The sequence below is a fragment of the Manis javanica genome, chromosome 13 (assembly GCF_040802235.1).
Source record: "Manis javanica isolate MJ-LG chromosome 13, MJ_LKY, whole genome shotgun sequence".
Lineage (NCBI taxonomy): Eukaryota > Metazoa > Chordata > Mammalia > Pholidota > Manidae > Manis > Manis javanica.
Window position 1 is genome coordinate 98,783,295 of NC_133168.1, and position 24,362 is coordinate 98,807,656.

At 47.7% G+C, this 24,362-nt stretch overlaps 1 protein-coding gene across 1 annotated transcript; it reads right to left on the reverse strand.

Moving 5' to 3' along the window:
• Window positions 1–16,345: 16,345 nt before the first annotated feature.
• LOC108402757 (uncharacterized) lies at window positions 16,346–22,992 on the reverse strand. The gene is made up of 4 exons (XM_037018501.2): window positions 22,782–22,992; window positions 22,313–22,590; window positions 18,116–18,242; window positions 16,346–16,957 (listed from the first exon to the last, which is right to left on the reverse strand). Exons 1-4 carry the CDS (start codon window positions 22,990–22,992, stop codon window positions 16,896–16,898), a joined length of 678 nt encoding a protein of 225 aa, XP_036874396.2. The 3' UTR covers window positions 16,346–16,895.
• Window positions 22,993–24,362: the final 1,370 nt, after the last annotated feature.

Below are 24,362 nucleotides of genomic sequence, written 5' to 3' on the forward strand. Positions count from 1 at the left end.
GTGGGGGGCATGCGGGGAACAGCGGCCAACTGCGTCAGGTTATGGGGTGTTCTTTTGAGGTGAAGAAAGAAATAAGACATGGTGAATGGACTAAATTATTAATTTTTAAATGGTTAACTATGCTGTGTGAATTTCACCTCAGTTTTCTTAAAACGCAATGTAGATCTCCTAAAGACCTCAGATTTGGGGGGGGTGTTTTCATTGAGTGTTCTTGGTAACCTAAAACCCCATGTTCTGGGAATAGCCATTTTTATTTCAAGTCAGTGTCTGTCACAGCCGCCTGATCTATTCTGTTCTGTTCAGAGTCTTAAATGCCACCACACAGCCATGGCCACATCGCAGGATTCATTAGCTCATCTTGCCTCAGAAAAGCCCTAGTCCAAGGACAGACCGTTCTGGAAGGTGTCCTGACCACAAAACTGGTAATAAGCGTTTGGCTACCATAGGTTAGGGTCTTGCAGCCCGATCGTATCTGCCTATGGCCATAGAAGGGACTGACGAAGGAAACAGAGCCGCATACGGCCAAAGAGCGGGCCCAGTGCCCAGCTCGGCCTCGATGGTTCTGGAGGTGGCCCAGCACTCAGAACACACAAAGTTCCTGTAGCATGAGCAATCCCACGGATGCGAAGCCAGATGAAGCCCCTCTGGGGTGGTGAAGGAGCACGCCCACAAGGCCATGCAGGCATGCCTAAGGCACACGGAACTACTGTCCCAGTGAGAATCAAACCAGCTCCCAAAGCCAGTGAACGGGGGAACTTCTGCTTTCCCAGTTGCGAGTTAAGATCTCCATTTCCCCTGCTTTGTGGGTAAGAATTACCAGGGGTCCTGCCCAGCCACCGCCCCACCAGAACATCAAACCACAGCAGGCCCTGCTTCCCCCACCCCGGCCCACACTGGCTGAGCAGGTGTTTCTCACTGTTTCCCAGGAACCCCTCACGGCTCCTGCAGTGGGGCGGCCGCAGCCGACAAACCTCATGCCATTCAATCACACTTGGGGCTGTGGGGGGCACGGGGCATGAGCAGTTCCGTGTCTCCTAATGGGAGGGGCCTGGGTAAAGGCTTCCCCGCATAGCCCTCCCTCTTCAGACTTCATCCCTTTACGAGCGGCCACACGTCCTCTAGGGATGGAAGCCATCAAGAACCTTCCGCCACCTGTCCTTTCCCCCAGGTTTTCTGCTGTGACCCCCTGCTCGTCTCTGAGAAGATTAGTGACCCTGTTCGTCTCTGAGAAGGTGAGTGATGAGAGAAAGTTTCTCCACATTCTTCACAGTCAGAATTTCCCAAAGCACCCTTTCACGCTTCCGAGGAGACGAGAGCTCAGCGAAGGCGGTGGCACGGGCCCACTCATGGCCTCACTAGCGGTGGCTGTTCACACGTGTGACACTGTGTCCGAGGGCCACACGCTTAGGGCACTCGGGCTGCTGCTGCTCTGGCCGGCTCGCTCTCATTCACACTTAAGATTCGCCATCTGGCTTAAGATTTCTCCACGCACATCATCCCCTTCACTACTGTCCCGGAGGCACGGCGCCACATGATTTCGGTTCAAAACAGACGGCACCTTACAGACCCGCAGCCACCACTGATTAGTAAGGACTGGCGGTTTTTGGTGATCATGAGGAAATATTTACCAGTATCAGTGACTGGATATGTGTGTTTCCGCTGTCTGAGTCACTTCCAAGTGGAATGAGCTGATTTTCCTGGCCGAGGGCTTCAACATGAGCCATTGGCTTTGCAATGCTTCATAACTACGGAGTTTTCTCATCCACTGTGTCTCAGACACTCACTGTCTGAGTCGCATTACTGCAGGTGCTCTCTTGGGGGAAATACTTCCTGAAAGCACCACCTTTCACACAGACCCACAGGTCTGTCGGTTTTCGTTGCATGACATCGTGCCCCTCTGCTGAGGCACCGCCTTCCCGCACTTAATGGCCACTTACCTCAAAGCACTTCTGGATTCTTCCACTGCCTTCAGCGGTAGGAGCTCCTCAGTTTTCTAGAAGAAGGAAACACACTCGGAATCATCCCTTGTCAATGTCTGCATTTTCTTCTATGGCATTTCATCGCCCAAAATATACTGGCACAGATTCAACCCACTGGTTTTATCTTAAGTGCTAAAAACTGACGCAAATGATAAAAATAATGTTGAGGGTAAGCAGTGGTGGGATGGAGGACAGAAAGAGGCAGACCGTATGAGGATAATATCTGTTTCGAAAAATGTAAACAGGCTTCAGGTAGAGTAGGCTTTGAGCAGAGGAAGACATTGAGGAATTTATTGGCTTTGAGCAAATACAGGTAAACGATAAAGCAGATCAAGATGGCAGCCGATTTACCAAGGAATACATCCATCAAGATAAAGACTGACGGTGACAGACACCGGGTATGATCAGAAAGGCAAAGAGGAGAGAACTGGATAAAAAGCACCTGCCCAAATGCTAGCCTTAAAAAGGAAGTAACAAAGGGCTTGCTTGGAGAACAAGAAAAATGAGAGACTGGAGGAACAGTCACAGGAGAAAGCTAACATAAGCACAAAGCTTGGCCTTCCCCAACAAGATGAATTTGCTTTTCTGATTGGTATTTCGAAAGGGAATTCCCCTGTGCCAGGCCAGTTACTCCCCAGGATTCCTGCCTGGCTGGTACCTGGATACACAGTACACAGCCACATGGATAGAGAGAGAAGATGTTTACCTTGTCATTCCAACTCTTGAAGAAATACTTGATGATTTAGACAAAACCCCAATATCTTAGAGGGCTCGTCCATACCTGTAACTAAAATACACGACAGCAATTGCAGGAAGATCAACATGACAGAAACGAAAGATTTTTCCATAGTCTAGCTTTTGTCACTTCCTGTCCCCCTACTGTGTCTCCCTGAAAATTTAGAATCTAAACGTCGTTTTTCCTTGTTTTCTCTGCTACAAAGCTGACCTCCGCTTGGGCCCTGATGTTTCACTTGCCGGAGGCCACAGGGGCAGGAGAGTTGGGAAGCGGCCTTGGCATGGTCCTCTGCCCACCGTGGAGAATGTTAACGTGGGCTGGGGTCAGTCCTCTGACACCCAAGCCCCGGTGCAGAAGTCAGAGACACAGCGTCAGGAGCCCTGCATCTCTACCATGAGAAGAGCAAAGAAGGGTCAGATCCTATTGGGTGTCCACTCCCAAGGTGGGACCGTCACAGAGCGAATTCCTTGGGGGATTTTACACATCCATAATCTACAACTCAGCAATGTCTCACCATGTGAAGATAATTTACTATGTATTTGCAGTTCAGGATAAAACAAAGCAAAACAAAAAACCCAAAAGACCTAAAACAACCGAGGCCCCAAAGACAAACGGATGAATTACTTAGGTGAAACACAGCCTCAGAACCAGGTCGGGTCAAACAGTGTGGTCCGGCATATCTTAACGCTGTATTATTGGCTAACATACATTGACTAAAAGTTTAAAAGCAGGAAAATGGAACTAAACGCTGCTTGGTAGTAAATTACATCAGAGGGTAAAGCTGTAAAGGGTAACAACAAAAATCAGGACATAGTTCCCTCTGGGGGGCAGCAGGGGGAGGCCAGATATGCCTGTTTACTTTTCTGGGTGGGGAATCCATGGTATTTATATTTATTAACTTAAACAGTATAATGCAAATCTTATCTCTGGCATCTTCTTGACTTCCTTACCTGATCACTCACTCCTATCAGGTTAACAACCAAGAAAATAAAACTCTTACACCTTCAAATACTGGATCAATTTTCTTAAATGTGTGGACCAATGACAGCAAAAGCCCACCAAGGAAACAGAAGGGAAGAGAGGCCACATGGGAGCAGGTCAGCCCGCAGCTGCTTCGCCCAGGTGCACAGGAAACCTGGAGACGGAGGGTCAGCCCCTCCCGAGCCGGGGGCCGGGCTCTCCCTGCTGACACTGGCCCAGGGAGACTGTGAGAGGAGCTGAAGCCCCGGGGGACCCAGTCCTGGCCCTGCACACAGCCTGCTCTCCCTCCTCAGTGGGGAACCACCACCCACTCCAGGGCCCATTCTCACCAAGGAGGAAACGTTCTGCTGGTATCACTTAAAGTTCTGATGCATATGAACGCCCTACTACGTCGATTTTCCTTTGCTACAGTCAAATAAATACAAAGGAGCCCGCCCGAATCTGACTCTCACACCCTCAGCTTGCACAAATCACACTCTTAACTCCACCAACTCTAAGAATGACGCCCAAACCATCAAGAACGTCCGTCCCCAGGGCCGCCACAGCGCGCCCCGCACCTTACAGAGGGTCCCCCTGCACGCGCGGCTTCTCCGGGCCCTCACCGCTCCCGCTGCGGGGACCCTGGGCTGCAGGCACCTGCAGGCGGAGCCGCCTCCCTCCGCCTCCCGCCCCAGGGGATGCACCGAGGGTCACAAGGAGGCGGGGCCCCGGCCGTCCCTGTGTGTGAATGAGAAGCCGGGCTCCCTGCTTCCGCCTCGTGTTCCAGGAGGAAGGGTAGGGGGTGCGGGACGGGGGTGGGGGGTCAAATACCTGCAAACCACTCCTCCCGCTCAGAACACAGGTGTCTGTCACCTATGTAACAAACTGAAAACGATCAGATTTGGCCAGGATCCCGCTCACCGAATCTGCACCCATCTCTGAGGACCAGCTGTCAACGGGGTGGTGGGCGGGGGGTGGGCAGGTGTGTGTGTAAAGGACGCGGTCACGCTGTCACGACCCTGCGCCTGCGCGGAGTCACTACCCGGTACGAACACCGAGTCCGTGTCTCACCCCCTCACGGTAACGTGGGGACCCGCGTGCGTTATCCGCACACCTGTAAGCAAGGGCGCTGGGGGCCCCTCTCAGGCCGCGGGCCCAGACAGCACCCAGAACATGCGCCGGCGTCAGGAGCCGCGTCAGGTGGGCGTCAGGAACACCACCGCCACCGTCGCGAAGGAGAAAAAGGGAGAAGGTTCAGGGTCCTGTATTTTACCCTCACAGAAACCTGAAGCCGAATGACCAGGGGGCGCCGACAGACCTGTGCGGGCGGGAGGGCAGCCCGAAGCCCGCCCCTAGCGGCGCCCGTCCCTCCTGCCCGGTTCCCGCCAGGCAGCCACGGGACCCGGGGCCCCCACGCCGGGAGAGGACGGGACGCTGGCACTCGGGTCGGAACCTCGCGGGGCGCGGGGAGACCGGCCAAGGCCGCTTCCTACCGATTCCGCCGGTTCGTCCGGGCCCTGGCCCCGCACACTCAGCATCTCGCAGCCCCGCTCCGCCGCCCAGGCAGGTGAGAGCCACGCGACTGCACACCTGGGGCCAAGACCGGTAGGTGAGCTCGCGGGACGTGGGCAGCCAGCAGCGTCCAAGAAGGTGGGGGTGGCCGCCCTCGCCCTGATTGGACGGTGCGCTGGCCACTCCCCTGACTGGGCCCCTGATTGGGCGGATTCTAGGATACGCCTCAGCAACCTGATCGCGCAGAGCTCCGGACACCCCGCGTTCAGAGGCCGCACTGTGGACCACGCTCCCGCACGGTGATTGGACGACGGCCCGAGCACTCTAAGACGACTTCCCTGACTGGACGATCACACAGGTCCCACCCCTCGCGTCCTGCGGCTTTGACTAGGCAGTATCTCCCACAGTTCTGAGCGTCAGGCTGTTGGCAACCAAACTCTGCTCCTGACGCAGCCAGCCAGCTCCTGGCCGGGTGCTCCGCCTAGGTCCTCCCCTTGGATCGGGAAGTCCTGACTCAGTTTCCCCTCCCAGAGCCTCGTGTGCGGGCCTGGAACTGGGAGAGGGCCTGGTGACTTCGCGGGTAGGGGTAGAATTGGGGGCACAAGTGAGTCTGTGTCCTTTGTCTATGAAGACAAATCCTCAACAGTGAGGTCATTGCAAAGGAAGGTTGTGGCTGATTTAACGTGTGACCTTTGCCACCAGAAGGCCCCATCCCCTGGGGCTTGTAACTCTTTGAGACCTTTACACCCACTGGAAAGTGGGACCCGGTGGCCCAAGCCTGGCACAGGAGTCTTCTCAGCACAGCCGCAGGTGTGAGACTTTAGAATTCTCCTGTGTGCATTTTACTCTGCAAGGACAATTGTGTCCTTCCAGTTTACACTCAGTCTCTGAATTTTGAAATACAAAAGGCAATATACCTTATTCAGCTCGTACAGAAATGTTACACAGCTTTTCGAATGTACAACACTTGAGTTTTACTTGAAAGTGCGAACTCAGAGTATGTGACTTGTGTCTCCTTTTAAAAAAGTTTAAAGGCCATCATATCCATGGTAACCTTACCTCCTGGCTCCCCCCAAACACTTTGTCTCTATGCATATGCCTATTGTGGATATTTTGTAGAAATATATTCATACACTATGGGGCCTTCTGTGTCTCGTTTATTAGCATAAGGTTTTCAAGGTTCATTCCTTTTCACAGCTGAATGATATTCCATCCTATGTATACGCTATACTTTATCCATTCTCCATTGATGGGACTTTGGAACATTTCCACCTTTTGCCTATTTATGTATATGGCTATATATTGTGCTACGAGGAATGGACATTCATGTACACATATCTGAGTATTTCATTATAGGCAGAAGTGGAATGGTTGGGTCATATGGTAATGCTGTGTTTAACTTCTTTAAGAACCACCCAGTGCTTCTCCACACCAGCTGCACCACTTTACATTCCCACCAGCAGTGCATGATTTTACAGTTTCTCCACATCCTCAACACTTTTTTTCTGATTTAAAATTCTACCCATCCTAGCAGGTGTGATGTGGGATCTCACTGGTTTTGATCTGAACTTGCCAAGTGATTAGTGATATAGCGATTCTTTTCATGTGCTTATTGGCCATTTGTTTATTCTTTCAGAGAATTGTCTATTCAAGTCCTTTACTTGGTTGTTTACCTTTTTGTTATTGAGATGTAAGAAAAATAAAATCTTATCACATATATGATTTACAAATATTCTATGGGGTGTCTTTACTCTTGAGTGTTCTTTGATGGTGCAGGTAAAAATTACGAGACTTGTTTCTCTATTCCATTGTGGAGTGGCTGCACTGTTCCATTTTTCCATGAAAGAAAGCAGCAGCTTTGGCATACATGTATCAGGCAGATTGTGGTGGGGTTACTGTTGCTCAGAACTGAATACAAGTCGCCAATATTATTCAATTGTGATATTTATGTTCATCACATAATGATTTGCATTTGATTATGCAAACAGAAGATTCTATACATGTTTCCCAGAATCCCATTAACTGTTTTCAAATCAGTTGTACATTAACAAATATTATTCTCTTTACTTCTCATTGACTAGAGATTACATAAAAATACCCCTTTGCACTTACTGGTTGTTAAATTGAAACTACTTCACAGGGTTCATTTGAACTGAAGCCTTAAGATGAGAACACCAAAAAATAACAATAGTAGCAAAATGTGTAAAGTTTGCTTTTTCAGGGCAAAGGAAATTCAGGGAAATGTGAGAAGTTGCAACTCTGCCTGCAACCAGCTTAAGCCAGACTGGAGACATGCACAGAAATGGAGACCTGCACAGAAACGGTTGCATATGACCTTGAGTTACTTTTCTTATTACCATCACCCCTTGGTGGGGTTTAGCTGCCATTTTTAGAATATACAGTCTATGTAGGTGCAGGAGAAAAGTCCTGCCCCAAATCTGTTAATTTCACCAACCATTGCTAACTATGCATAAACCCCTTGCAAATACACATAAACCTTCCTTATATATTCTGTACTCCCTCTGAGTGGGAGGAAACAGATTTGACCTTTGCCTTGTGTCAACTCCCGGTCGGCCTGCCTTGCAATAAAGCTTTTTCCTTTTACAAGAGCCAGTGTCCGATGTTTGTCTTGAGATGAACATTGGGCAGCACAACCTTGTCTAATAACAAAATCAACCATGCAGTTTTCTTAAATGAAGAGAATTCTTATTCAATATTCTTAGGCATTCTTAGCCAACAGTACCAAGTGCATACAAGAGTAGGGTTTTTTTTTATTTCAGGTAAGTTATTCTAATATACATAAAACTTTTGTCATTAAAGTGACTTATAATACATTAATGAGAGCAAAATGATGATTTTTGTCAATGGGCTCTAGCCACAGAGCACTAGGATGACAGCAGCAGTCAACACGGAGTACACTGACTTAGAGCATGCAGACTGGCACGTCTCGTGAAGGACGAAGGGTGTGTCAGGAGGGACAGATGACATATGACACAAGCACATAGCTGGACAAAGTATAGCATTTAGACTTCTGTTTGGCAGCTTGGGTCTCAGAGGACGTAGTCCTTACTCTGACTTAGATGTGGTCAGAAGGTAAGTATAATTTGATCACTGGATATCTTCACAGTTCTTGTCCAGATAGGAGAAAGAATGCAGTGAAGCTAAAATTAATTGGTAAAGAGGGAACAGTCACATTAACAAGATGAAATATTGGTCATTTTTGTGGCCTGGACTCCTGATCTCTGGCCTCGTCACAGGCATGGCTGTAACATTCTCTTCCTTCGTCTTGACCCACCAGACACAGAACTGCTTCCTCTGATGACAGATTTGGTGGCATTTTTTTTTCTTCATGAGGAGAAAAGGCCACACACAGTAAGTGCCAGGCCAGCTTGCGCATCTCTGAGGCTCCGTTTGACATTCTCGTACTATGTAAGTGCTCCCACATAACTGGCTGCCATCTAGCACTGTTCTGAATGTCTTCCACAGAGAAACTCGGCATGTCTGAATCCACTTTCTCCTCGGCAGACTCTGGAAGGAATCTCATTGTATGGGTTAGCTGAAGCCCATGAACCCAGGTGGCATCGAGTCAGTGTAGGTGACTTTATTTAAATAACTATTATCTGACCCCCCAAATAGGGTACGTTGCTTTGGATTACACAAAAAGTGAAAATTAGACACAGGGTAATCACATTTAAAAAAGGAAAGTGAACATACTGGATTCATCATTTAGAAACCAGTCAGCTATAAGAGAAAACTCCTACAAACTGCCACAGATTTGCTTATTTCAATCATAGAAGTATCTAGAAAGGAAAACAAAAATGCAGCTAGTACAGTCTCGAATGTACAATGAGAGAAGGAACTTCCTTAAATTTGTGGCCAGAGCATTAAATCTGTCAGGGTGGAAGGAAGAAACAGACCTCTTGGAGAAAAGAAGTTACTTAATACAGAAATCACGGAATTAAAGTTTCTCTCCAGTGTGTTTACTCACATTTACAACAAGGTTTTAAGGGAAAAATGAGGGAATTCTCAGTCTCTTCTGTTCAGTTTCTTGCCAGGGTGGGTCCTTCCTTCCCTGTGCTTGCAGGTTTAACGGACACCTGAAGACTTTTCTACACTCTTTACAGTCATAGAGTTTCACTTCAACTGAAGGGGTCCCTATACCACTACATCCACAGGGTGTCCTCCCAGTGTGGGCTCTCACATGCTCTGGAAGGGGTGACGAACAACTGCAAGCTTTCCCACACTCAGTGACCTCATGGCATTTCACTCCAGTGCGTTCTCCCATTTTCACATAAAACGGGAGTAACAAATGAAGCATTTCCCACATACTTAACACCCATGGATTTTTCCTCCCTGGTGAACATGGTCCAGAAAACACAAGAGGCAAATGAAAGTATTTCCACATTTCGGACACTCAAAAGATATTTTACCATTAAGACTCTTAACATCTTTTTTTACTTGCTCTCCAAGCCCCCTGCCATTTAGAGTTTCTCAGCTGCCGCGTGAGTACTTAGGCATCAAGTACAGCTTCAGTCTTTCCCAAACTCGTATCGATAAGGTTTCTGCCCAATATGAGACCTTTGCATGTTCTTAGTAAAAGAAATCGGAGAAAGCATTTCCATGCATAGAGCATTCACAGGGTTTATCCCCAGGAGGGCAGAACCCACGCCCAGAACAGCTTCTCATCTGACTCGGGGCTTCTCCACACTGCTTACCGTCATCTCATGTTCAGAGACTCCAAGAAATGACTTCTTTCAAAATAGGAATCCGTTATTAAGGATCATTCCTTATAACTGATTTCCACATGGATGATTTATTAGTGGTTATTAGTGATTATTTTCACTGCATATTGGCCATTTTTAATGAATGGGTATGTGTTTGGCATTGTCTATTTTTTACAAAGTGGAATGAGTTTAACACCCTGCCTGAGGGTTCAAATATATATATATATATACAACTTTCAGTGTTTCTTACCCGTGGGTTCTCCTGATCTTTGTTTCCAAATAAATTATGTTTCAGATGCTTCATATCTACATCACATTTATGAAAATACTGTGTTGTAGAGATTCTCTCAGTATACAATTATTGAGCTAGGTTTGGACTTTTATTTCAAATGGGTCTAACCATCTGACAAGATCTCCCTTCCTCCAGCGGGAGTGCAGCTCGCCTCAAATGCCTCTCTCAAATGGGGGGAAAGGAGGGGGAATAGGCCACACGTGGGTTTCTCTCCATGTACCGATCCAAGAATCTACACAAGGTCCACGAGGAAGAAATGACACACAAGCAGTGAAAACCTCTAACAAACAACCCTGGCTATTTGAGTCTTCGGCAGCTGTTTGGCCAGTGTGTCAAAATGGAAGCCTGTTCACCGAGATGTACTTCAAAAGAGATAGAGGCTGAAGTGGAGATAAATATTGTCATATTGTCAGAAAAACAACATAGAAACAAACTGGGCAAAATGCACCTGTACAAATACTGCCTTTGTAAGAGGAATACAGAGAGACTGCCCAAGCGGGAAGGGAGGGGTGAGAAGTCCGTCAGGGAAGCTAGGTACGTGAGCAAGGGCTCCCTTCTCGAAGACTAAGTCATGTTTCGGAAGGATGTGCCCAAATACCAAACAATATGCAGAACCTGCTCTGCCTGGGGGTTGCTGCTCTCCTGGGGATGCAGGCAAAAATATCCGAGATGAAGCCTCCCCGCACTGCCCTGGCTGCCGTGGGAATGCCACCCTGTGCGTGTGGCTGCTGCGGTGCTTGTGGGAAAAAACTCGATCTGGGGCAGGATTTGAGGGCAACAGGGAGTCCATGTGATGGGTTGCTTCGGTCATCGAGGCCATCGGTGACGGGTTAAGTGTGTCCGTCACTGCAGAAACACTGTTGTGTTGATTCTACACTGACCACAGTGTAACTTTCACAGGCGTGAAAACCATCAAGCAGCTCTCACTTCCCCAAAATGACACTGGAGACCACGCTCGCACCTACAAAATGACAGAGACTAACACCTGGATCAAGAGAAGAGTCGTCGATTCACTGTATCAGATGCTCTCTGTTCATGGAAAATCCATCTGACTACAGGTACCTTCTGGAAGGCTAGTATCAAATCTGTCTTTTCTAGAATCAATTCCCACTCCTTGGCCCCAAAAGGAAGGACAGTCCTAGGAGATCTGGGTCCTCTAAAAGACTAACTTAAGGGAGGAAGCGTCCTTACCCACAGAGGCCAGGTGCCGGCAGGTCTCCAGCATCACGTCTCTGTAGAGCCCCCTCTGAGTGTGATCCAGCAGCGCCCACTCTTCCAGGGTGAAGGCCACAGCTACGTCCTCCAAGACCACCAAGGCCTAAAACACCCCACACGTCCTATCTTGCCAAAGCACACCAGTGCGGAAGGATGGGGGAGGCAGGCAAGTGGGCAATGACAATATGGGAACAAATGAACTGCATTAAACCACTGATAGTAAGTGCTTAGAAAACTGAAGCAAAGTGAGAAAATAACTGACTTAGACATACACAATTATGATATTATTATAAAAAATGGAATCATCCTTCAAATGATGCAGAAATTCATACATGGCTTGCTCAGAAGTGATACAATCCTTACCAGCTCCAAGAACTGTAATCAGAACACCAGGACAGTAAACTCAGATTACAGAAAAAGACATACCCTTCATTTCCCACCAGAAGAAGCCTGTTACTGCCTCAACTGCCGGAATGAAGACTATCTCCTTGCCTGGCACAGCACAGCCCATGAGAGACCATCACCACTCAACCAAGGAGAAGCTACTACACTTTGAACTCCTTGTTTACCCCATTGGACTCTTTGTGGACAACAGCCTTGCCCAACGCCCTGCTTTCCTCTATAAAAGAGCAGAGGTCTCCTTTGTTCTCCAGATATACTTATGTTTTGCCATAACCTACAAAACCCAATTACAATTCCCTGCTATTCCCGAATAAACCCACATTTGCTGCTACATAGCATAACTGACGGCTGTATTTTCAAGAAACAATATAACGAACCGTGTTTGACATGAAACGCACATTGTCACATATAAAAAATGAAAAAACACTGGGTAATCACTTATGAAAACGGAAAATAATAACTTACTGGGCTTGTCATTTCACAGCAGTCAGCTCCCACAAACTGCCAAATATATTCACAAACGGTATGTCAATCTTGGAACTATCCAGAAACAAGAAATGCAGGGCCAGTGCAGCCACTCGACAGTACATCCTGGAAAGCAAGTGCCCTGCAGCTGTGGCTACAGTGTCAAATCTGTCAGGGTACAGGCAGGAGACACATCTACTCTTAGAGGAATGAGATGCTTACTGCAGAGACATCATGTCCCTAGAAGCACTGGTGGTCAGCGGGCTCACAGGATGACAGACATCATGAGGTGTGATAGCCTGCAGAAGCCTGAGGGACCCCAAAGAACTACAGGGAAATGCAAGGATCACTCTGGGCCTGAAAAATCACCAGGGTCCTTCACGGGGGAGCTCCTGGAACAACCTCTAGAATCTGCTGCCCACGGAACTAACATGGAACCTGTTGGCTTGGAAGCTCTTCCACACGGGCAGAGCCACGTCCTGGGGCCATGCGCTGTACTCTGTCTCCTGGTGGCGCAGAAGAACTGAGAATCATGCCTTCTTCACTTCTGCTTTTCAAAACTCATGCATCTTCCTCTTCTCATGAATATGTCTCAGAGCCATCAACACAAGCTGGGATATCGTTTCCCATCATACTCAACTGACTGCACAATTCAACAGAATCATCTGCCCAGTATCTTCATGCCATGAGGTCTTCTGAACTCAATGCATGGTGTCCAGTTTCTCAGCAAGATGCAGGACAATGAGCAGAGGACAGATTATAAACATAACAGGTGAGATTGTCCACTTTCATATCTTTCCACAACTAGTAATTGATGTGAAGAACACACATGTGGTATCCAGCTGTAACAACCAAATGTGGAAGGTACACGTTTCAATAATAAAAATTGAAGGGGAAGGTCAATATTGAGTGAGGCAATTCCGGTATCTGCAACAGTGAGCCAGAAAACAAATCTTAACAGAAATCTCTTATCATGTTCACATACTAGGAAACGGAAAGGAAGATTCAAAACACTCTTACTCTAAAATTTTATCAAGATGTACAAAAAAAGTTAGGATGGCCACTATCTAAAAGGCAAGAAAGAAGAAATGCAGGCGAGGTAGCTGAGAAAGGGGAACCCTCCTACACTGTTGGTGGGAAGGTAAACAGGTTCAACTGCTGTGGAAAGCAATACAGATATCCCTCAAAAAACTAAAAATAGAAATACCAGTTGACCAAGTAATCCAATCCTAGGAATTTGCCTAAAGATATCAAAATCAGAGATTCAAAAAGACATATGCACCCCTATGTTTATAGCTGCACTATTTATAATAGCCAAGATGTGGAAGCAACCTAAGTGTCCATCAATAGATGAATGGATGAAGAAGATGTGGTGCATATACACAACAGAGTATTATTCAGCCATAGAAAGAAATAAAACCTGCCATTTGCGACAATATGGATGGATCTATAGGGTATTATGCCCAGTGAAATAAGCCAGGCGGAGATAGACAAATACCAAATGATTTGACTCATATGTGGAGTATAACGACAAAGCAAAACTCAAGGAGCAGAACAGCACTGGGCTCATAGACACTAATAAGGGACTAGTGGTTACCAAAGGCGAAGGGTTTGGAAGAGTGGGTGCGGAGAGAGAAGGGGATTAAGGGGCACTATAATTAGCAATCACAGTATAGATAGGTAGTGGGGATGGCAGTACAGCACAGAGAATGCGATCGATGACTGTGTAACATCTTACCACACTGACAGACGGTGACGGCAATGAAGTGGGTGAGGACTTGATAAGATGGGTGGAAGTTGAGCCACTGCATTGTGTATTTGAAACCGCCATTAAATTATATATCAATGACAGTTTAATAATTTTACAAATGTACAAAAAAAAAAAAGAAAAAATACTTTGGCTCCAAAACACTGTGATGGAATAAGTTTCACATAACTGTGCAATTATTTAAAACAAAGCCAAAGAAAAAAGAATATATTTAGTACAGTTAAAGGGTATATTTACCACCTTAAAAGATCACATTGTAACATCTAGAATTTAAAACACTAAGAAACACTATTAAGGATGAGGCACTTATAAGAGCAAAGCCATATTTATAACAGTAAAAAGATTTCAGCTCAGCCCTGAGTTTTCTTGTAAAAAAAAACTAGTATACCTGAAGATTTTTAAACATTCTTTCCATTCATAAGGTTTCTCACCAATCTCTTCACTCAAATACAAAACATCTTTAGGAGAGAATAAAACCTTACCAACACTCCAAAATTTCAGTTTCTGTATGAGGCATGACCTCACATGTGTTCGCAGGCTTGCAGGATACCTGAAGGGCCTCCTACAGTGCCTACAGTGCTGATATATGCAGGGCCTCTCCCCGCTGTGTAGCCTCATATGTACTTGCAGTTTGTCAGAATACCTGTGTTTTCCCACATTGCTGACATTTGCAGGGGCTCTCCCCAAGGTTGTGTCCTCACGTGGGCTTGCAGGTTCTCAGCATGCCTGTAGGCCCTCCCACGTTGCTGACATTCATAGGGCCTCTCGACAGCGTGCGTCCTAACATGCCTCGAGGGTCTCAGAATGCCGGTAGGTCATCACACATTGCTGACATTTGTAAGGCTGCCCAGAAATGTGTGGCCTCAAATGGGCTCACGGGCTTAAGGGATACATGAAGGCTTTTTCACAACCCCTTACATTCATAGGGACACTCACCAGAGTGTGTCCTCACACATGAGATTGAAGGAGGCTTTCCCACACTCCTCACGTTCTTAGGGTTTGACTTCTCTGTGCACTCTCATGTGTACTTTAAGGGAGTAAGGCTGACCAAAGGCTTTGCCACACCGTGGACATTCATAGGGTCTCTCCTCAGTGTGTGTCCTCAGATGGGCTTGAAGATATGAAGGATACCAGAAGCCTTTCCCACACTCCTTACATTCATAGCGTCTCTCCTTAGTGTGTATGCGCAAGTGTGCCTTCAGACTTGAAGGATACATTAAAATTTTGCCACACTGCTGACACTCGTGGTGTCTCTCTTCACTATGCGTTCTCATGTGCTTCTGCAAAGACGAGTACCAGGGAAAGTTTTTCCCACACTGGGCACATCCATAGGGCCTCTCCCCAGTGTGAGTTTTCATATGTGCTCGAAGGGAGGATTGACGACTATAGGTTTTGTCACAATGCAGACATTCCAAGGGTCTCTCTCCGGTGTGGGTTCGCACATGTTCCTGAAGAGATACGAAGCAAGTGTAGGCCTTCCCACATTCCTTACATTCATAGAGTTTCAATCCACTGTGCATTCTCATGTGTCTTTCCAAATACAGACGTTGCCTGAACACCTTCCCACACTCCTTACAGTCATACTGTTCATTTTCACTGTGCATTCTCACATGTTCTTGGAGGGATAAGAAGCAACTGTGGGATTTCCCAGATATGGAACTTTCGTAGGGTTTGATTCCACTGTGCGTTTTCAAGTGTCTTTTAAGGTATTTGGGACAACTAAAGGTTTTGCCACACTCCTTACATTCATAGGGTTTATCTCCACTGTGTGTTATCTTGTGTTCTTGAAGGGAGGAGTAACTTCTGAAGGCTTTCCCACACTGCTTACACCCAAAGGGTCTCTCCCCGGTGTGCGTTCTCATGTGTACTTGAAGGGATGAGGAACTGTTGTAGGCTTTCCCACACTCCTTACATTTTCGCCGCTTCACAGCAGTGTGAGTTTTCTCATGTTGTGTAAGATAGGAGTAATACTTAAAGGCTTTCGCACATACCATACAAGCATGGATTTTTTTCCCATGGTGACCTTTTACACATCCCTGAGAGGATGAGGGGCTCGGAAGAGCTTTCCCACACTTCTTACATTCAAAAGATTTCCTAGTACTGAGACGCTTCATGTATGTCTTAGATCCTTTCTCATTACTCTGACCTGAAAAAGGCTTCTCTAGAGGGTCAGTTCCCATATGAGTGCTTAGGCACAAGACACAACTGCAGACTTGCCCACACTCATCACATTCATAAGGTTTCTGTCCAGTGTGAGATTTTTGCAGATCCTTTGGGAAACAATTTAAAAAAGGCTTTCCAAAATTAGTGCATTCATAAGGTTTACATCCAGTAGCATAAGCGGCATACACAGGAGGACTTGTAACCTGATTCAGGGCTGCTCCACATTGATTACCTTCACTACTTTTACAGAGACTCTCCAAGAAATGGCTTCTGCTCAAAACAGGAAAAATACCATTAGGCATTATTTGTGATAAATTATTTCCTTATGAGTGATTCATTGTTGGATAATGATTACTTTGACTACAAATTGGCTATTTGTAATGAATGGGTCTATTTGTGGCGCCATCTGCATTTATACAGAGTTGAAACTGCCCTTAATGCTCTGGCTGAAGACTCAGATATAGCCATAATTTTCACTGTTTTTTACACTGTGGTTTTTCCTGATTATTGTTCTCAACTGGATTATGTTTCAGATGTTTGATAGCTACCTTACATTATGAAAATGCTGTCGCATAAAAATCCTCTGAGACATACTGAGCTAGGTTTGTACTTTTCCTTTAATTTAAAGTCATTCTGACACTCTGCAAAGGTTCCCCTTGTCCTCTTGTGGGAGTGCCACTCACCTGAAACGTCTCTCCTGCGTATGGGACTCATCTCTGGTGTTATGAATTTCCTGGTTTTCTTGAAAGACAGATATGGAATCATTACTTGTGAATCTTACTCTTTTCCTTTCACTACATAATTCATTCTCCAAAATACCCCACAGAGGACTAGACACACTGCATTGAAGTTGAGTGCAACACTATGCGACATTCAGTAGCATATTAATTTCTGGAGAACAAAATGGTGGCAGAAATGAAAGAAGAGAGACTACATGTGGATTTAATTCCATATAATAATCCCAATATGAAAGCAAACTATATAAGGAAGAATGGATGCACGGGCCATGAAATGCTCTGAAGACTTCAGCTATTTAGAATGCTGGCAATGATAGGGAAAGTGTATCAAAATGGAAGCCTGTTCATGAGATGTATTTCAAAAGAGATAGAGGCTGATGTGGAGATAGATACTGTGAGAAAAACAATATAGGATAAATTGGGCAAAATGCACCTGTCCAAATCGCTGTCTTTGTAAGAGAAATACACAGTCTTCCCAAGTGGGTGCAGAAGGGCGGAAGCCCATCAGGGAAGCCAGGCACACGACCGACGGCACCCTTGTGAGACTGAGCCATGCTTCTAAAGCCTGTGACCGAGTGTCACTCAGATATTACGCGGAACCTGCTCTCCCGAGCACTGCTGCTCCCCTGGGGATCGTAGGCGCAGAGGCCCGAGAGAAGGCCTTCCTCTGTTGTCCAGCTGTCAAGGGGATTCCGCCCTCCCTGTGTGGGGATGAAAGCTCAGCCATGAGGAAGGACTTGAGGGACAACAGAAGTCCAGGGACTGGGCCCTTGTTTGGTCTTCAAGGCCACTAGTGAATGGGTGAGTGTGCACTTCACTGGAGAGAGATCCCTGTGTCAGACCTGTCGTGACGTCAGTGCAATTTTCACAGGCGTGGACACCATCAGGCAGCCCTCGCTTCCCCAAAGTGACAGTGCAGGCCATGCTCCCACACAAAAATGTGCAGCCCCAGATATTTAACAAGGGAAATAAAGAGCCCAGCGAATATGTGAAACGTTGTGTTCATTGAAAATCTAGTGCCTCTAGGTACATTCCATGAAGTCACGGGCCATGTCTGTCTTTTCTACAGTGCATTCCGACTCCTTGGCCCCAGAAGGAAGGACAGTCTTAGGAGATCCCGGTTCTCTACAAGAGTAACTTGAAGGGAAGAATCCGTCCTTACCCACAGAGGCCAGGTTCCAGCACGTCTCCAGCATCACGTCTCTGTAGAGCCCCCTCTGAGTGTGATCCAGCAGCACCCACTCTTCCGGGGTGAAGGCCACAGCCACGTCCTCCAAGATCACCGAGGCCTGCAACACGCCACATACCCATTTTCACCGAGACACCACCACACCAGTGTGGGAGACTGGTGGAGGCACACAATTGGGAGGCAGGCCTCAACTCAGCCTCCTGAGCTCACAGGCTTGTGGAAAATGACAATAGGAGAGCAAAAACCAGTGAGACTAAGTGCTTGGAAAACTGAAGCAAAATGAGAGAGCAGCTTAGACATACACCAACGATTTTAACCTATTTCCTGACAGAGTCCAGATTCTGATGTAAACACTGAAAACTGACGTCCTCATTCAAATACCACAGAAAGTGATACATGGCTTGCTCAGATGTGATTGAATCCTTATCAGCTCCAAGAACTGTAACCAGAACGCCAGGACATTGAACACTCAGATTATAGAAAAAGACATACCCTTCATTCTCCAACAGAAGACGCCAACGTTGCTGCCCCAATCACAAGAAGGAAAGATTATCTCCTTGCCTGGCACAGCCCAGCCCATGCCTGGCACAGCACAGCCCATGAGAGACCACCACAACTCGACCAACGAGAAGCCACTTCACTCTGAACTCCCTGTTTACTCGGCTGGAGCTTTTCGTCGACGGTAGCCTCGCCCAATGCCCCGCCTTCCTCTATAAATGAGCAGAGGTCTCCTTTGCTCTCCAGACGTGCTTACGCTTTGCCATAACTTACAAAACCCAATTACAATTCCCAGCTATTCCCGAATAAACCCGCATTTGCTGGTAACATAGCTGATGGCTTTATTTTTAGGGTAACCAGACTTGGTGTCGGAGAGGTGAGCCCCAGAGAAGTCGCCCAACATTCTAACGCTGGTGAGTAGCCGGAGGTCCCCACACAGCCAAGCAACTGTAAGCATAAGGGTTAAGTCTCTTCGGCATTTCAAGTTCCACCCTCTTTGTGTTTCGAGTTCTCCAGGCTTTATTCCGGATCTGTTTTAAGGTTTTCTCCTTTCTGAGAGCACACACTTGGCCTTCTACTGAGAATTTTCTGGAACTGCACTGTTACCATTCAAACTGAGCCTCATGTGACTGTACCAGCCCTTTTCCAACTCCTTTCTGGAAACGGACTTTCCTACTATAGGAACTGTGCTGGCCTTTGGTCTAATTCCTTTCTGAACAGGGCTGTGGCTACTGACACTATACCAATTAAGTATTTCCCTTTTCACTCCAGAGAATATCCCCTAGGAAATGGGATCGGTTATCAAAATGTGTTGAGGCTACCCGCCCTTATGGGAACCCTTACAGTTCTGCGTTTAGGGACCGTGCTCCCCCTCAGGCTCACGTACAACTGGGGGGACCACGCTAACCAAACGACACTTACAACTCGAGTGGCCATCCAGGGGAATATGTGACCTCGCAACTTGTCTTTCTCAAATTTAAACAAGAAACCCACTCCTATACACACAAAAAATTGTTTTTAAACCTCAGTGGGAAACCTCTTTTAATTGGAACCTAGAAGCTTGCAAACATTTTCAGAATTCTACAGTAGGCACTTTGCAAAATTCTATTTCTAAATTCACTGAGGCCAACGAACAGTTCAAAGGTATCAATGTGGCTTCTAAGGCCTCTTTACTTTGCCTTGCCCTTCTTCGTCTCCAGACACATGGCAGTGACCTTGTCCTCAGTCCAGTCCCCACCCATCTGCTCTATTCCCTCTGAACCCTGCATACCTGCAGTCACCCTCCTGCTTAATTCTAATCCGACGGCCAAACTTCTTTTCTACAAACATCTCCGGGCTCCCTCTGCCCCTAGGCCTATTAAAACTTGCCATTTTAAACCTGTCTCCTGAGAAGCCAAATAAACCCCAAATTTCCTATGTTACCTGGACGAAGACCGGATTGTGAGCCATAGTTAAGAAGGAGTTTTCTAAGGTGACAATGGATCCCAGAGGTCTGCTAATGTATTTAATACCTATTTGCACTTACCAACCTGCTATCTTAAGATTTATCTCAGTTAAGTCTTGTTAGTGAGGCCACGCACAGCACTGGATGAAACTTGCCAGATGAGACCGTTCTGCCCAGGATTTGGAAAAACAAACCCCTACCTTTTGGCCAAATGCTAGAACACTGGCTGAAAACTCCCACCAAGCAACCGCAGGAGCTTTTTCTGAGCCTACTGATTCCAACAAAATTCACACTTCTGCACAAAAATCTTACGAACCTGATCATGACTATTCCAATGGCCTTCAGATTGCTGTGGAAGAAAATTCTGGTCTACCTTCAGCCATTCCATCCGCTCGTGCAGCCTTGAGCTCCATGTTTATTGTGCACCCCAGCGGAAGGAGGACCTTCCTCTGTTCGCTGAGTACAGCCCGAGGGGTCCTGCCTCTGAACCTCCTCCCTTTTGTTGAGGCCCTTTGAGAGACACAGACCCTTTTCTCCTTAGTTCCTCCATCGCCATTCATTTATTGGGCTGGGTATTTCTTAGAGAATTAGCATGCCAGAATTTCTTTCTCTCAAATGGACAAACAATTCTAGAATCATCTTGTGGCAAACACAGAAGCCACTCAGGGGAATACAGTGACCCTGGACATCTTTTGTTTGCTCCCTTTCTGCCACCGCTGTCACTGCCTCTGGGGACACAGATCACATGTCCCTTTCGCATCAGCTCCCATCCTCTCTGGGGGCAACATCTTCAGCTGATAGTGGCAGAAAGCACAGTGCACCTCCCATCAGGATTCAAACAGCTCTCTGCCCAGAACAAATCAATACCCTTAAGCTTCAAACACATAGTACAAAACTTCAGGGCTCAAGGCCTTGTCCCCTTTGCAGGTCCCTGTAAGAGCCCTATTTTATCTGTGGGAAAACCCAGTGGCCGGGGATGGAGGTTTCTGCAGAATGCAGGACCTCCAGGCAATAACAGCACTGCTGTCCCCGCACAGCCTGTTGTCCCTCCCCCTCACGCTAATGACATCCATTCCCACTGAAAGACAGTATTTCATGAAGGGATCTATGCAGTATTCCAGTTGATAGGGACAACAAACATTGTTAAATTTCTAGGTTATACACCTGGACACTCTATGCCCCAGGGTTTCACAAGAGTACCTACTTTTCAGAAATCTTAAAAGCAGAAATGGATGATATTAAATTTTCTACAGGCTCCACTTGTTACACTACCTAGAGTATTTGATTCTCAAACACCTCATAGGAAGACCACATCACATGTTAAACTTTTGGACTTAAAAGGACAAAAAAAAAAATCCAAACACAGCGCAGTCTCCTCAAACTCAGGTTGGATATTTAGGGCATCTGATCTCAGAGCAGGCAGTTCTGTCAAAGACAATCCCTTTCACCCAACTCTCCAGGGGCCTGCAGAGCTTATTCTTAGCGCGTCCTACCAACTGATGTAGGCCCCCCATCCCCAGTGCAGGACCCCCAGCCCCACTGCAGAGACTCAGTCCCTTCTCCCCCACCCTTGAAAATTATTTTGAATGAAACTACCTACTAAATTCGGCTTTTCATTTGACTTTCGCTTCCTCACCTCTCCACAACTGCCCACGACTTGCCCAAACTTTTCTCTGGCTACTGTCCTCCCCAGAGACCCAACTGCATCGCCCGCCACCGGGTCTGAACAGCCCGGAGAGGCGGAACGAGGTCCTGGTGGCCTGAGCGACAGTGCGCTGTCCTCGGGGACGCCCCTTCGCTAACACCGCCCCCTGACCGCCCTCCTGACACAGCAAAGCCCGATCTGTGTGCCGGGCACGCTGGGGGAGCCCTCGGACCCCACCCTTGTCCCTGTGGCAGCAGCTTTGGTCCGAAACTGGTCCGGACTTGCCTGAATCCGGCAGGTCCAGGGCGGGTCCCCGCGCCCACGCCGACCCCTGACCGCCCGCGGCGCCCGCCTCCAACGGACTCCACCGCCCACGGGCTCGCGTAGGGTCGCGGGACACACACAGGCAGGGGACAGAACGCCGGACACCCCTCCGGCCAAGGGCGCAACTCGGGTTATTGTTCCCGTTGCGGGGAGGGGGTGACGGGGGACGCGCGGGGACCCCGGCCGCGATCGCTGGCAGCCGGATCCCACCGGTGCCTCCAGCCCTTCTCTGTTCTCAACCTCAGCCCCGCGCACTCACCATCCTCCGGCCCCGCTCCGCGCGCTCCGGGGGTCCGGGCGGGGCCCCGACCAGCGCCCCCGGGGTGAGAACCACCAGCAGGACACCCGCCGGACCGCGTGGGCAGCCCCGCACCAGGAAAGCGGCGTTCGGCCCCGACAACCGAACGGCCGCCCGCTCCCGCCCCCGGCTCTGGTTGGACTGCCGGCCGGCCTCCTGCGCCGTGATTGGAGGCGATCGGACCACCGCGGATTGACAGGACCGTTTCCGGGCCAGCTTGCACCCAATGGATGTCTCTCCTGCCACTCAAGTATAGCGGCCCTGATTGGACAGGTCCTGGAGACCAGCTGTCCACCGGGATTGCTCATACTCCAGGTCCACCCCCCCGCTCATTGGGCGATCTTATTCGCACCTCCCCCGTCTACCTTTACCGACAGGTATTTCAGACCCTGCCTCCTAGGTTTTTAATGTCTGCGCCCTCAGGAAACACCCGCCTGTGGCGCAGGCGCATTCTTTTGCGCGGAGCACGAATTGTGGGTGCCGGGCGGAATAGCCCGCGTGTTCGCGCTTGGATGCCCCGCCTGGGCCCCTTGCTGCACCGAAAAGTCCTTGTCCGCTTCCGCGCTGAGTGTCTCCTGTCTCAACCGGGGATAGGAAGGGACAGTCCAGCAGAACCTGGTGGCCCCGGAGATAAGGGTCATCTTTCGGGGAGGCTGTCCCGTGGATTTTTGACTTAAAGAACAAAGACACTCAACAGTGAGGTCACTGCGAGTAATGCATGTTGCAGCCTTTCACCGGAGACTCCCGCTCCACCCCCCTATCCCTGCCCACCCCCACCTCTGGGCTTAATGCCAGCAAAGCTGGGCCCTTGTCCTTTGTCATCTTGGAAAGTGTGACCTCCCAACGCCGAGACCCACACAGGACTGGTCTCAGCGCAGGTTCAGGTGTGAGATGTTAGAACCCAGACGTGTACGTTATTCTGCAAGGAAGTTTATGTCAGATCATTTTTCATCACTCCCTGCGAATTGGAAATGTAAGGTTCTATATGTCCTTATGGAAGCTGTAGTGATGTGCTTTGTGAATGTACAAAAACAATACCGAATAGTTTACTTCAAAGTGATCTTTATGTAATGTGAATTACATCTCATCCTTTAGAAACAAATGTGAGGGCTATTGGATGGAGCTAGAGGGTATTATGCTCAGTGAAATAAGCCAGGCGGAGAAAGACAAGTATCAAATGATTTCACTCATCTGTGAAGTATAAGAACAAAGCAAAAACTGAAAGAACAAAACAGCAACAGACTCACAGAACCCAAGAATGAACAAACAGTTACCAAAGGGAAAGGGACTGGGGAGGATGGGTGGGAAGGGAGGGATAAGGGGGAAAAAGGGGCATTATGATTAACACATATAATGTACGGGGGGGGGGCATGGGGAAGGCACTATAGCACAGAGGAGACAAGTTAGTGACTCTATAGCATCTTACTATGCTGATGGACAGTGACTGTAATGGGGTATGTGGTAGGGACTTGATAATAGGGGGAGTCTAGTAACCATATGTTGCTCATGTAATTGTGTATTAATAATACCAAAATTAAAAAAATTAAAAAAGCAAATGTGAGGGTATCATACCCATGGTAGCCCTATCTCCTGTCTGCTACTAAAATACACATTGTCTCTAGGAATTTGCATATTGTGGATATTTTATTCAAAAGGACTCATGCACTAACAAGGCCTCTTATGTCCGGCTTCTTTCATTAGCTTATGGTTTTCAAGGTTCATTCATCTTGCACCATGTGTCCATTTTACAGATCCATCCCGTGTATGTGCTCCACTTTGTTTACCCATTATTCATCCACTGATGGTCATTTGAGATGTTTCCACCTTTGGCTAGTTTAAATTTTGAACAGTGCTGAAACAAACATTCGTGTGTGCACTTTGGGTATCTACTTCAGTATACATAGCGGAATGGTTGGGTCACACGGGAATTCTAGGTTGAACCCTTTGAGGAACCACCGATCTTTCCCACAAGCAGGCACACTGTTTTACATTCCCACCGGCTGTGCACGAG

Coding starts and splice junctions, on each gene's coding strand:
- LOC108402757 (XM_037018501.2), bottom strand. CDS start 22,992: ATGACCCTTATCTCCGGGGCCACCAGGTTCTGCTGGACTGTCCCTTCC. Junction 22,591..22,781: donor TGCGCCTGCGCCACAGGCGG/GTGTTTCCTGAG, acceptor CTTGAGTGGCAG/GAGAGACATCCATTGGGTGC. Junction 16,958..18,115: donor CTGGAACCTGGCCTCTGTGG/GTAAGGACGGAT, acceptor CTGTCTTTCAAG/AAAACCAGGAAATTCATAAC.